This window comes from Eschrichtius robustus, chromosome 9, assembly GCF_028021215.1.
Source record: "Eschrichtius robustus isolate mEscRob2 chromosome 9, mEscRob2.pri, whole genome shotgun sequence".
NCBI lineage: Eukaryota > Metazoa > Chordata > Mammalia > Artiodactyla > Eschrichtiidae > Eschrichtius > Eschrichtius robustus.
In genome coordinates, this window is record NC_090832.1 from 27,379,464 (window position 1) to 27,394,293 (window position 14,830).

The window sequence follows — 14,830 nt, forward strand, 5'->3', positions numbered from 1 at the left end:
CAGTCCCTCCCATCAGGAAGCTTGCACAAGCCCCTTAGATAGCCTCATCCACCAGAGGGCACAGCAGAAGCAAGAAGAACCAGAGTCCTGCAGCCTGTAGAACGAAAATCACATTCACAGAAAGATAGCCAATGAAAAGGCAGAAGACTATGTACCAGAGGAAGGAACAAGATAAAACCCCAGGAAAACAATTAAATGAAGTGGAGATAGGCAACCTTCCAGAAAAAGAATTCAGAATAATGATAGTGAAGATGATCCAGGACCTCGGAAAAAGAATGTAGGCAAAGGTCAAGCAGATGTAAGAAATGTTTAACAAAGACCTAGAAGAATTAAAGAACAAACACCTAGAAGAATTAAAGAGCAAACAGAGATGAAGAGTACAATAACTGACATGAAAAAGACACTAGAAGGAATCAGTAGCAGAATAACTGAGGCAGAAGAACGGATAAGTGACCTGGAAGACAGAATGGTAGAATTCACAGCTGCAGAACAGAATAAAGAAAAAAGAGTGAAAAGAAATGAAGACAGCCTGAGACCTCTGGGACAACATTAAACACACCAACATTCGCGTTATAGGGGTCCCAGAAGGAGAAGAGAGAGCGAAAGGACACGAGAAAATATTTGAACAGCTTATAGTCGAAAACTTCCCTAACATGGGAAAGGAAATAGCCACCCAAGTCCAGGAGGTGCAGAGAGTCCCAGGCAGGATAAACCCAAGGAGAAACACACCAAGACACATAGTAATCAAACTGACAAACTTTAAAGATAAAGAAAAATTATTAAAAGCAACAAGGGAAAAATGACAAATAATATACAAGGGAACTCCCATAAGGTTAATAGCTGATTTCTCAGCAGAAACTCTACAAGCCACAAGGGAGCGGCACAATATATTTAAAGTGATGAAAGGGAAGAACCTACAACCAAAATTACTCTACCTGGCAAGGCTGTCATTCAGATTCGATGGAGAAATCCAAAGCTTTACAGACAAGCAAAAGCTAAGAGAATTCAGCACCACCAAACCAGCTCTACAACAAATGCTAAAGAAACTTCTCTAAGTGGGAAACACAAGAGAAGAAAAGGACCTACAAAAACAAACCCAAAACGATTAAGAAAATGGTAACAGCAACATACATATGGATAATTACCTTAAATGTGAACAGGTTAAGTGCTCCAACCAAAAGACACAGGCTTGCTGAATGGATGCAAAAACAAGACCCATATATATGCTGTCTACAAGAGACCCACTTCAGACCTAGGGACACATTCAGACTGAAAGTGAGGGGATGGAAAAAGATATTCCATGGAAGTGGAAATCAAAAGAAAGCTGGAGTAGCAATACTCATATCAGATAAAATAGACTTTAAAATAGACAATGTTGCAAGAGACAAGGAAGGACACTACATAATGATCAAGGGATCAATCCAAGAAGAAGATACAACAATTATAAATATATATGCACCCAACATAGGAGCACTTCAATACATAAGGCAAATGCTAACACCTATAAAAGAGGAAATTGACAGTAACACAGTGGTAGTGGGGGACTTTAACACCTCACTTACACCAATGGACAGATCATCCAGACAGAAAATTAATAAGGAAACACAAGCTTAAAATGACACAGTAGACCAAATAGATTTAATTGATATTTATGGGACATTCCATCCGAAAATAGCAGATTACACTTTCTTCTCAAGTGCACAGGGAACATTCTCTAGGATAGATCACACCTTGGGTCACAAATCAAGCCTTGGTAGATTTAAGAAAATGGAAATCATATCAAGCATCTTTCCCGACCAAAACGCTATGAGATTAGAAATGAATAACAGGGAAAAAAACATAAAAAACACAAACACATGGAGGCTAAACAATACGTTACTAAATAACCAAGAGATCACTGAAAAAATCAAGGAGGAAATCAAAAAATACCTAGAGACAAATGACAATGAAAACACGACGATCCAAAACCTCTGAGATGCAGCAAAAGCAGTTCTAAGAGGAAAGTTTATAGCTATACAAGCCTACCTCAAGAAACAAGAAAAATCTCAAATAAACAATCTAACCTTACACCTAAAGGAACTAGAGAAAGAAGAACAAACAAAACCCAAAGTTAGCAGAAGGAAAGAAATCATAAAGATCAGAGCAGAAATAAATGAAATAGAAACAAAAAAAAACAATACCAAAGATCAATAAAACTGAAAGCTGGCTCACTGAGAAGCAAAATTGATAAACCTTTAGCCAGACTCATCAAGAAAAAGAGGGAGAGGACTCAAATCAATAAAACTAGAAATGAAAAAGGAGAAGTTACAACAGACACCACAGAAATACAAAGCATCCTAAGAGACTACTACAAGCAATTCTATTCCAGTAAAATGGACAATCTGGAAGAAACGGACAAATTCTTAGAAAGGTATAACCTTCCAAGACTGAACCAGGAAGAAATAGAAAATATGAACAGACCAATCACAAATATTGAAATTGAAACTGTGATCAAAAATCTTCCAACAAACAAAAGTCCAGAACCAGATGGCTTCACAGGTGAATTCTATGAAACATTTAGAGAAGAATTAACACCCATCCTTCTCAAACTCTTCCAAAAAATTGCAGAGGAAGGAAGACTCCCAAACTCATTCTACGAGGCCACCATCATCCTGATACCAAAACCAGACAAGGATGCTACAAGAAAAGAAGATTACAGACCGATATTGCTGAGTAATATAGATGCAAAAATCCTCAACAAAATACTAGCAAACAGAATCTAACAACACATTAAAAGTATCATATACCATGATCAAGTGGGATTTAACCCAGGGATGCAAGAATTCTTCAATATATGCAAATCAATCAATGTGATACAGCATATTAACAAACTGAAGAATAAAAACCATATGATCATCTCAATAGATGCAGAAAAAGCTTTTGACAAAATTCAACACCCATTTTTTTTTTAAAATAAATTTATTTATTTATTTATTTATGGCTGCGTTGGATCTTCGCTGCTGTGCGCGGGCTTTCTCTAGTTGCAGCGAGCGGGGGCTACTCTTCATTGCGATGCTCAAGCTTCTCATTGCAGTGGCTTCTCTTGTTGCGGAGCACATGCTCTAGGTGCACGGGCTTCAGTAGTTGTGGCTCACAGGCTCTAGGGCGCAGGCTCAGTAGTTATGGCGCACAGGCTTAGTTGCTCCGTGGCATGTGGGATCTTCCCAGACCAGGGCTCCAACCTGTGTCCCCCTGCATTGGCAGGCAGATTCTTAACCAGTGCGCCACCAAGGAAGTCCGAACACCCATTTTTGATAAAAACTATCCAGAAAGTGGGCATAGAGGGAACCTACCTCAACATCGTAAAAGCCATATATGAGAAATCCACAGCAAACATCATTCTCAATGGTGAAAAACTGAAAGCATTTCTTCTAAGATCAGGAACAAGGCAAGGATGTCCACTCTCACCACTATTATTCAACATAGTTTTGGAAGTCCTAGCCACAGCAATCAGAGAAGAAAAAGAATTAAAAGGAATACAGATTGGAAAAGAAAAAGTAAAACTGTCACTGTTTGCAGATGACATCATAGTATACATAGAGAGTCCTAAAGATGCCACCAGAAAACTACTAGAGCTAATCAATGAATTTGGTAAAGTTGCAGGATACAAAATTAATGCACAGAAATCTCTTGCATTCCTATACACTGATGATGAAAAATTTGAAAGAGAAATTAAGGAAACACTCCCATGTACCATTGCAACAAAAAAGATAAAATACCTAGGAAGAAACCTACCTAGGGAGACAAAAGACCTGTACTCAGAAAACTATAAGACACTGATGAAAGAAATCAAAGATGACACAAACAGATGGAGAGATATACCATGTTCTTGGATTGGAAGAATCAATATTGTGAAAATGACTATACTACCCAAAGCAATCTACAGATTCAATGCAATCTCTATCAAATTACCAATGGCATTTTTTACAGAACTAGAACAAAAAATCTTAAAATCTGTATGGAGACACAAAAGACCCCAAATAGCCAAAGCAGTCTTGAGGGAAAATAATGGAGCCAGAGGAATCAGACTCCCTGACTTCAGACTATACTACAAAGCTACAGTAATCAAGACAGTATGGTACTGGCACAAAAACAAATATAAATCAATGGAACAGGATAGAAAGCCCAGAGATAAACCCATTCACCTATGGTCAACTAATCTATGACAAAGGAGGCAAGGATATACAGTGGAGAAAACAGAGTGTCTTCAATAAGTGGTGCTGGGAAAACTGGAGAGCTACATGTAAAAGAATGAAATTAGAACACTCCCTAACACCATACACAAAAATAAACTCAAAATGGATTAAAGACCTAAATGTAAGACCGGACACTATAAAACTCTTAGAGGAAAACATAGGAAGTACACTCTTTGACATAAATCACAGCAAGATCTTTTTGACCCACCTCCTAGAGAAATGAAAATAAAAACAAAAATAAACAAATGGGACCTAATGAAACTTAAAAGCTTTTGCACAGCAAAGGATACTATAAACAAGATGAAAAGACAACCCTCTGAATGGGAGAAATATTTGCAAATGAATCAATGGACAAAGGATTAATCTCCAAAATATATAAACAGCTCATGCAGCTCAATATTAAAAAACAAACAACCCAATTAAAAAATGGGCAGAAGACCTAAATAGACATCTCTCCAAAGAAGACATACAGATGGCCAAGATGCACATGAAAAGCTGCTCAACATCACTAATTATTAGAGAAATGCAAATCAAAACTACAATGAGTTATCACCTCACACCAGTTAGATTGTGCATCATCAGAAAATCTACAAGCAACAAATGCTGGAGAGGGTGTGGAGAAAAGGGAACCCTCTTGCACTGTTGGTGAGAATGTGAATTGATACAGCCACCATGGAAAACAGTATGGAGGTTCCTTAAAAAACTATAAATTGAATTACCATATGACCCAGCAATCCCACTACTGGGCATATATCCAGAGAAAACCATAATTCAAAAAGACACATGCACCCCAATGTTCATTGCAGCACTATTTACAATAGCCAGGTCATGGAAGCAACCTAAATGCCCATCGACAGACGAATGGATAAAGAAGATGTTGTACCTATATAGAATGGAATATTACTCAGCCATAAAAAGGAACGAAATTGGGTCATTTGTGGAGACGTGAATAAACCTAGAGACTGTCATACGGAGTGAAGTCAGAAAGAGAAAAACAAATATTGTACATTATCGCATATATGTGGAAGCTAGAAAAATGGTACAGATGACCCGGTTTGCAGGGCAGAAATAGAGACACAGATGTAGAGAACAAACGTATGGACACCAAGGGGGGAAAGCAGGGTGGGGGAGGCGGCGGTGGTGGTGTGATGGATTGGGAGATTGGGATTGACATGTATACACTAATATGTATAAAAAGGATAAGAACCTGCTGTATAAAAATAAAATACAAAAAAAAAAGAAAATATTTAATTTAATTGTCTCCATTTATCTCACTACCATATCCATTCTCATGCTTCCAAGAAATAAGTGTGACCCTGGGCAAAAGAAAAGAGACAGAAGTTTCTTTGGGAAATGAAAGGTCCCATCGTTTATTATTATTTGAGTTCAGGTTGATTTATTCTTTTTCCTGACCTCTCTTCTGTGTATATTTTCTTTCCTTCCTACATTGGAGACCATCAACCCATCACTTAATGTCAGGCAAGAAGAAGAGGAGGTGGTGCTTTCACAGGCACTATAGGAGCTTAGATATGTACCTCTACTTAATATCTGCTCTTTAGAGTTTACAGGCCTTGCTGTCTTCCTTCACATTTCAGAAGTTAGCTGTTAATTGTAATGTTAACCAATATAAAAGACTAGAAACTAAAAGCAAGAATGTGTATACTCTCTAGGAAGTTGTATCTTGCTGGTTTTGTCAGATTGCCTCCTTTTTTCTTGTCTTTTCTCAGGCTTTCTGTGACATCCACAATACGTGCTACAAGTTCTTCACACTTTGTCGTTTCAAGGCCAGTTCAAAGGGCTCAGCGAGCATTAGAGAATAATTATTGCAACCAGTTTTTATTCCTTATCTCAAGATAAGAAACACATAGTTCATATTTTATCTATTAGAAATATTTGAGACAATACCACCATCATTTAAGAATACAGGAGATAATCTGTGCTGTGCTTTTCTAATGTTAGATAGCAGGCCACGTCATTAGGGAACAAGGGATGTTCTCATTGTCAGTGGAGTGACTTGGGTGCGATTTTGGGAAACCCACCTTTTATTCCCTATTATTCGTTTTAATTTCACAAACACTGGGATACTCAGATTTGAGAGCACCATTTCTGCCAAATTCAGATTGAATATTAATGATTTTCATTATTATTAATTGGTGCCACTTAGCTGTCTGTTGATGGGAATTTGGACCTTGATTCACACAGTATGTTTCTGAATCAGACTATGTTCCCCAGTGGGCTCTTACTGTGTGTTGATTTTGATACATGCCATCTTATTTTCATAACTAGAGCCTGACCAAGAATTCTTTATGCCCTTAAAGTTTTTTATGCTCGAGTAAAGAAAATTTTGTCTTTCTAATCCCCTTTCTCTAGTCCTCTGTACCTTAACTTAAAGAAAAAGAAGTATTCCAGTTTCTCTGAGTGTTAAGTATTTTCTTTTCTTTCCAAGTATTTCTACTTAAGACTGCACAGAAATTTTGAGCTAGATAGTTGCCTTTAAGTGTCTGTACAAATAGGTAATATCTGTAGCACCTTTGAAATCAGGGCACGTGTGGCATTTTAATGTTATTTGCTCCTAATATGAGATATTAGCAATAATATAATACATCATCCAGTCCTTTGATGGAGATTCTCATCTCACTTGTCATATATCCCTCATATATCTCCAAAACAGGAGCAAGTTTTATTTTTCTCTTTCTCTCACAAAGTTAAATAAATCATTATTAAAGATACCGGTCTTATCTTGAAGGCAGTGCAGAAACATTTTATTATTTCATACAACTACGTTCATTTCTTTGGTTTATATATAAAACTCTTTCAATAATAATCAAAATCATTTCTCAATCAGTTTATAAGGGTATGAAAACCATACTACTACATCTTTATGATAAGGTGTGGCCGCAGAAAATCAAAAACAAGTATGTGACACTCTATATATGGAATCTTTTCTGTGCACAGAATTATTTGTTTTACCACATTTCTGCCTTTCTTTGACACATTTATATTTATAGAAATAGATTATGGGAAAAGAATATGAAAAAGAATAGATATGTATCTATGTGTAACTGAATCACTTTGCTGTACACCTGAAACATTGTAAATCAATTATAAAAAAATAAAAAAATTTTAAAAACTAAAATAAAAGATTCTGTATTGATTGTAAGATAAAACAAAAGTTTTTGAATATATATATATATATATATATATCTCATTAGTAGATTCCCTGGGGATAGCAAACCGACATATGGATTTCAAAAATTTATTTCTAATTTCTTTAGCAATGAAAGGTGATGCATTATTGGAATTTATAATAATTGTTTAATACCATAAAATGCTCAAAGGACTCATAGGGGTAGCAACAATCAGGAGTTAAAATGGTTTTACTCCAGCGTTGGACTCAGCCTCATCCGTTAATCTCCTGTGTCAGTGCAGTGTTGTTATAACAGCTCTAAATGGCTTAAATCTTAAGTCACTAATATTAGCCTTATATTTTCAAGGTATTAATATTAGAACCAACCAAAATCTATCAACCTTCGTATTTGTCTCTCAACAATGAAGTGGAGGAAAAGACAATATCTATCTGGCACGTACTTCCTGATGACAAGGTAAATTGTGCAATTATTAAGACAAGAGCATTCGTAGCAAAGGACTTTAGACCCTTCAGGCATTTATATATTCCAGCAAATATCTGCATTAGTTAAGAAGAAATAGCTTCCTGTGTATTTATCTTGGCATAAATACATTCTGTAATATAGAAACTGTTAAATTTTGGTTATGGATTTCACTCACTTAATAAAATATAATTCAACTGTTTGGATTTTTATTGTAGATGGCATAGCCCTCCAAAGGGCACCCAAAGTGGGATTGTTTCTGTTTTGCAAATTCATGCTATAAATTAAATTATGTGCCAAAGACCTGATACTTAAAATATATGATTTAAAAGATGCATATCTTAATTCTAGGAAGCCTGTCAGAATAACGCTATTTCTAGTCTTACACTGTTATGATTAGAGTTATAATTGCATCTCGGCGGTTGGTTATAAGAGTAGCTGCTACATTTCAGGTTAGCCACTGACTTATGCGCTGGGTATAACATGAGGTGGGCTGCGCTGCCACTGGTTTTCAAAAGAATATTAAATGCTCTCATTTCCACTCATAACCATCATTTGGATAATCCTTACGTTTCTATATTTCATCAGTTTTAATGCATGTACAAATCATCCTACTATTTTTAAAAAATAGAAACTTTTCAAGAGCTGATTCCAGTCCATAGGATAAACCACAGAAATGAGGAGTTTTGCGGCAAAGTAGTTTTGTGGGGTTTTTTGTAATTACTTTGTAAAATACCCTTGTCATTTTCCTTAAACATCATCCGTGCACTCAACAAATCTTTATGGAGCACTTAGTCTGTGACAGGCACTACCAGGCTCTGTGTTAAGCACGAGGGAAACAGTGTATACAAAATAGGCCAGATTCCTGCCCAGGAGTTTACCTTCTACTCAGGGAGCCAGAAGATAAACAAATAAATAAAAGATATAGGCATATTAAATGGTGAAGAGTGGGAAATAAAGCAGAAAAGGGAATGAGGAAGTCTATTTGAGGGTATGGGGTTGCAGTCTTTTAAAATGTCAATGTCAGTTTTTTGAAATGTCTTTGAGTCAACAGACCTGGGCTCAAATCCCTTGGGCAACATGGCATCTCCAAGCTGCGGTGTCCTCCTCTGTGGAATGGAATAATAATAATAATATCCACCTCAAAAGTTGTGAAAATTAATCAAAATAATGTAGGTAGAGTATATTGCACAGAGCCTGGCATATGATAAATGCTGAGTGTATTTTAACAACAGTAACAACAACAGTAATAAAATGGCGGCAGTACGCAAACCCTAACATTGAAAGCCCAGAGTTTAACCCTGCTCTTCTCCTTAGATGACACGGCAGCAATCATTTGGGAGGTTGTTTGTGTTATATTAGGGAACTGTGATATTGCAATTTATAGTAAGAAATATATATTTGATCTTAGTCCCTGTTTCTGCCACAGAGTTCCTAAAACCCTTGAATTTCCTGGGTGCTGAGAGCCACAGAGGTGTCTTTTGTTATGTTAATGAGGTGATGTTTGGAAAACACCTAAGGACGGGGTCTGGTTGCCAGGGGAACCAACCAGTTGATTAGAGGATTGGAACTTTCATCCCCACACCCCTGACCTCCAGGGAGGGGACAGAGGCTCTGGTAAATTAATTGAACCGAAGGAGGGCATCCTTGGAACCTCCAGTCTCTACTCCACCTGGAGTCATGCCATCATGACGAAATTGATAATGACTAATATAACTATCTATATGCATCTCATTAACCTTGTTTTAAAGTACACAGTGTCTTATTTACATTATTTTAAATTATATGCATACATGTTCTCATAAGCAGAAATAGAGTAGCCATCCACTTGAAACTACAAAACCAAGAGAGGTTAGAGACATGAACGTTATTATCTGGGAGAGATTTTCAGAAGCTTGATTGGGAAGAGCAAGGTTATCCAAGGACACTTGGAAACAGAATGGGGCTGAAGGAATTAACGATTAGCCAGGCCCTGAGAGTGAGTGGAGAGCCAGAAGTTATTTGGAAGACAGAAAAAGAAGAGAAAGTAAGCCAGAAATTTTTGGAAAAAGAGTACTATTTCCAGTTGTCATTATTTTCTTTTTCTGGAGGTTCTATGTTCAGTACAGTTGGCCTTGTTTTGATTCTCTTATGTTTTGTGACAATTGTAGAGACAATTTTTATATTATGCTAAGAAGTATATTAGGATATAAATTAGTACGTTAAGAAGATTTATAGATTTAGCCTGTGAATTGTCCTGCTTCCATTTTAACCATCTTTTGATCAAGAAATATTACATTTGCATTGTCCCCACTGCCTATTACCTTTAGTGCTAAAAATAGTCCTTGTGCAAAAATGTAAGCTTTCTTAAATCAATCTGTTTCCATTTTAAATTTTTGTCAGTTTCTTTGCAAACCCTCGTTCTATCCATAGTGTGTTCATTACCACTGCCATTTTCTCTCTTTTTTTAAAAAAATTAATTAATTAATTTATTTACTTATTTTTGGCTGTGTTGGGTCTTCGTTTCTGTGCGAGGGCTTTCTCTAGTTGCGGCAAGCGGGGGCCACTCTTCATCGCAGTGCGCAGGCCTCTCACTATCGTGGCCTCTCTTGTTGCGGAGCACAGGCTCCAGATGCGCAGGCTCAGTAGTTGTGGCTCACGGGCCCAGTTGCTCCGCGGCACGCGGGATCTTCCCAGACCAGGGCTCGAACCCGTGTCCCCTGCATTAGCAGGCAGATTCTCAACCACTGCGCCACCAGGGAAGCCCCATTTTCTCTGTTTTTTAAAATAAAAGTGATATAACTGGAATGAGGACAAGCAATGAAGATAACTTTGTTATTATTTTATTAGTTTAAAGCAACTGTAGTGGCTATAATTAAATAACAGATAAGCAACAGGTTTAATAGGTCTTACTGTTAAACAGGAAGTGGATTTTTTGGTCATAGAATGTTTAATTTTTTTCCTCTGAAAGTGGAACAACAGAGTGTTGCTTTTCATTTATCATATTTATTTCTTTACTCCCTCTCTCAGTATTTTCATTCTAAAATGTGGGATGAACAGTTATATGAGCTAGTATATACTTTATATGGCAATTTTCAAAACTTTAAGGTCATTATACCAAGTCCCAAGAGTTCAGGGAGTCTTCGAGAGTTACTCTATGGTCAGGGGCAAATTAATTGAAATCCCAGTCTTTTAACAGCTCTCCCTGGTTGCTGCTTAAAGTAAGTTGGTGCTTGAAGAAAGTCTGCATGAATACATGAAAGAAAAACCTAGATTGAGGAAGAAAGAAGTTATTTGCAAGATATTTTAAATCGTTGTTATTTAGAATTCCCCTCCTTTGAGGTTTGAAGCTAAGCACTCCTGGCCTATCTGGTGGCTTCTCAGGCCAAGGTCGCAGGGTCCCAGTGGAGGACTTAGTGTTGACTCCCCTCCCTCACTCCAGCTCCAACCAGTGGCCACTCAGAGAAGACCCAGGAAATTTCTTAGGGGAATATATTAATCCCAGATTCTAGATTTTGATGATATGATGCTCTCATCCATCAAGGAAGTTTTTAACTACAAAATTCCCAACTAAAAGTGGCTTAAGTAATAAGGAAACATTGTCCCATATTACAAGAACTTCTGAGTTAGATCATTCTGGGGGTAATTTCAGTGGCTTAACAGTGTCAGAATTCTGGTTGGCTTCTCTATGTGCTCTTGTTTTTTCTCTTGTGGTCTTAAATAGCAACTCCAAGCATCACTTCATGTGGACAGCATCCAGAGAAGGTTAGGGCCTTTTCCCTGGACCAAAAGTTACATCACATGTCCATGCCTAAGGCAATCACCAGCAAGGGGAATGGGCTTACCATGGCCGATTTAGGGAATCAATTTCACTGTCCCTAAACCTTGCCACCTGAACCTGAACAAAATTCATTTTTTCTTAGCAAAGAAGGAAGGGAATGGCTGTCGCCTGGGGAGCCAGCAGTGTCTGCCACAGGAATTCCTACCATCTTAGCTCAGTATTAATTCCTTGTCTTCATTCTTGCCCTAGCTGGGGCATAGGATTTGAGGCTAACCAGTTCCAAGAAAATGGTGCTTGTGCTGACTGGATTAGGTTGAGTGTTGGTTTGGGGCTTGTTGGGGTTAATTATCACTCCAGTCCTGCCTCTGCTCTGCCCTTTTCCTCTGATTCCCACACAGACCCAGAAGACTTTTACCTTACCTGTTGGCTTTTATAGCTCACCAGCGCCTCTCTGTGGTGAGAGGCAAGGGAGGTGGGGAGAGAGGACTCCTCATCCCAGATCACTCCATCTCAGGCCCTGGGCTTTGCACCACTGAAATGGAACATTTCCTGGCAACACTCACAACCTACCAGGAACCTAAAATTCTGGAAATGCTCTATGTCTTTCCTACAAAACCAGCCCAGTCAATCTGGGAAATCTCTCCTCGGCTGTTCCCAGAACAGGGCTGACGGAGGATAGATTTTACCAGGGCTGTCTTGCAGGTGTTTGTCAGTTGCTGTGTTCCGTCGCAGGTTTATACACTGCCCTGCCGGCTCTGTACTCAACCCCACCTCCTGATCCTGGGGATGGCCTTAGAAAGCAGCTCAGTTGCAGGCTCTGAGGATAAGGCGGCATTGTGTGCAAGGAGTGTGCAGGTAATAGCTGCAGCTCTTGGGTCACATATTTTTAGAAGGTCACCTGAGGCCGACAGGATTTAGAAGCAACTTTCCAAATTACCAGCTGAAGCTGCAGGCTGCTGTTTTAATTTAAGTCCCTCTGTACTCCTGTTAAGAAAGCCGCATTCCATGAGTACCTTTCTGTGGTCTCTGCCCTCTCTGGGCCTCGTGCACAGCAACATTTGCTCTGTGTTAATTCAGGTCGCATCCCCATGACCTGACTGATGTGCATTGAAAGTAGTTTTTTAGTAAATCTACTTCGGGTTTGAGAGGATCTATTTTTAAGTTGCATGGTCCTAGCAAAGAACTAGGTGCTGTGGATATAAATTGTGGCTTTTTGAGTTGCTTTGGCCAAAAGGAGAGTTCTGGGCCATCTCAGAGCCATGGGCTTCATTACCCATTTCACTAGCCCAGCCAAGACCTCAGCCTCTGGCAGTATTTTAAGTGGGTGGATAAGAGCTTGTTTCCCTGGTTGTTTTACATTTACAGAATTGAACTGCAATCAGAATTGACTACAAAACAGTACAATACAGAATTGACTACAATACATGTATCAACTCCTTTATTTCCAGAAAAATATTTATGTTATTAATTCTATTCAATATATTGTTGTCACAAATATTTTTATAGGGAATGCCATCTAGCTTGTCATTTATTTAATTTAGATACATATGAATTTAATACTAATTTTAACTCAGATTTAGTAATAAGCTCAAGAAATAAATTCCCACATTTTTTTTTCACCTTGGCCCTGTAAATCATCCATGTTTATCATATGATAATTAAATGTCTTATGTTTAAACTTTATTAGCATATTGACTTTTGCATAAATTAGGTAACAACACATTGTAGCAATGATGGAGACCATATACATGTGTCTACACACATACCTACTTGCTGAACTATTTTCTGAAGAAATAGAACCACCATTTTAGTTAGAAAATGTAACTAAAGATAATTCAGAAGTAATTATCTTTAAACCTTGAAGAGATTTTATTCAAATTAATGTTTTTCTTTCTCAGAAAAGAAATATCGCTCGCCTATAATAATTGAATTACCTTGATCACTGGGTTTTTTACTTGAAAATTTCAGGCTCTACAGTTATTATGTTAATCTGCTAAAAATCAAGTTTTAGAATTTAATGAGACTAATTCTCCTAGGTTCTCTTGGAAGCTGTTTTATTGAAGTACAGAAATTATTAAGTAGAGTAAATATCACCCTTGTGGCTTGAGAATGAACTGCAGTTTCCATCCGGATAGTTTGTCTGTGAAGAATTATGCACTAGGAAAAATAACTCTGTATATTTTTAAAAAGTAATAAAACAAAATTACTGTTATGTTATTTTCATTTGGATGACTCACCCTTTGTTGTTGTTATTCTTCCCCTGTGTTCTAGAAAGGTATACATGAGTGGAATTTTAGTGCTTCTTCTGTCAGGGGAGTGAGGTAAGTTTCCTTGGTGCATTTCGTTTACTTAGAAGATGTTTTTCTAGAGTATGAATGTCTCGGATAGGACTTGTAGTCATGATTTAAAAAAGCAAAGAACTTCAAGAATCCTTCTGTTGATGAAAATGCTCAGCCTTCTTCAGACTCACTATCTCCATTACAAAAAGATTTGCAACAAAACCTTCACTGTTTGAACTGACTCTGCACTTGTCACCTACTTAAAATGTGGTGGCAGAGAGATAAATGTGAACTGTGGACCAGAGTCAAGGTGAGGATAAAAGTGAGCTGTGTGGGGTCCTCTCTAGCTGGGTTTATGTTAGAGAATGGTTTTTCCGGTCTTTTGGTATCCCAGGAACTAATCTCTCTTTAGATGTATTGAAAACATACATATCATCTGCCAGGTTGTGTCCTGTAGCTAATATTAATATTGTGAGATTATGGGAATTCATTTTTCTATGACTTTTCCTGAGGTCACCATTAATGAAGTGTTCTTGAGGTTACAGTGTCTCCCTTCAGTTCTGACATTGCCATCATAATGCCAATTCCTGGGGTGTAGAAATGAGATTTATTTCAGAATCAAGAGCCACTGGTTAATTGTTTACATACTTGTTCTACAGAAGTTTATGAGACACCACCTCTTGCAAATTTCAAACCAAATTAGTTGTGTTTACTACTGTGTGCCCCATATAAACAGAAATGAGAAAAATCAGATCTCTGCGTGCCAGTTATACAATACTCTGTTGCTTTTGGCATAATAGTAATTGGTTTTGTTGGAGCATATGAACCGGCAGAGTCGTCTGGGTCACTGATAATTGGAGTTTGCCTGGTAAAAACACCCGTTACCTCATGAATGATGTGAACAGAAACAGGCCAGACTGACTCATTATATATCTTTCCAATCCATGC

General features: G+C 37.7%; 1 protein-coding gene across 3 annotated transcripts in view; it reads left to right on the forward strand.

The window, feature by feature from the left end:
* Positions 1–14,830, forward strand: part of MAP3K5 (mitogen-activated protein kinase kinase kinase 5) — a 218,527-nt gene that overhangs the window by 136,495 nt on the left and 67,202 nt on the right. For all 3 annotated transcript variants that reach the window (XM_068550870.1, XM_068550871.1, XM_068550872.1), the window contains 2 exons: positions 7,730–7,837; positions 13,875–13,924. In XM_068550870.1, coding sequence (XP_068406971.1) covers positions 7,730–7,837; positions 13,875–13,924 — 158 coding nt within the window. The remainder of the gene's footprint in view (positions 1–7,729; positions 7,838–13,874; positions 13,925–14,830) is intronic.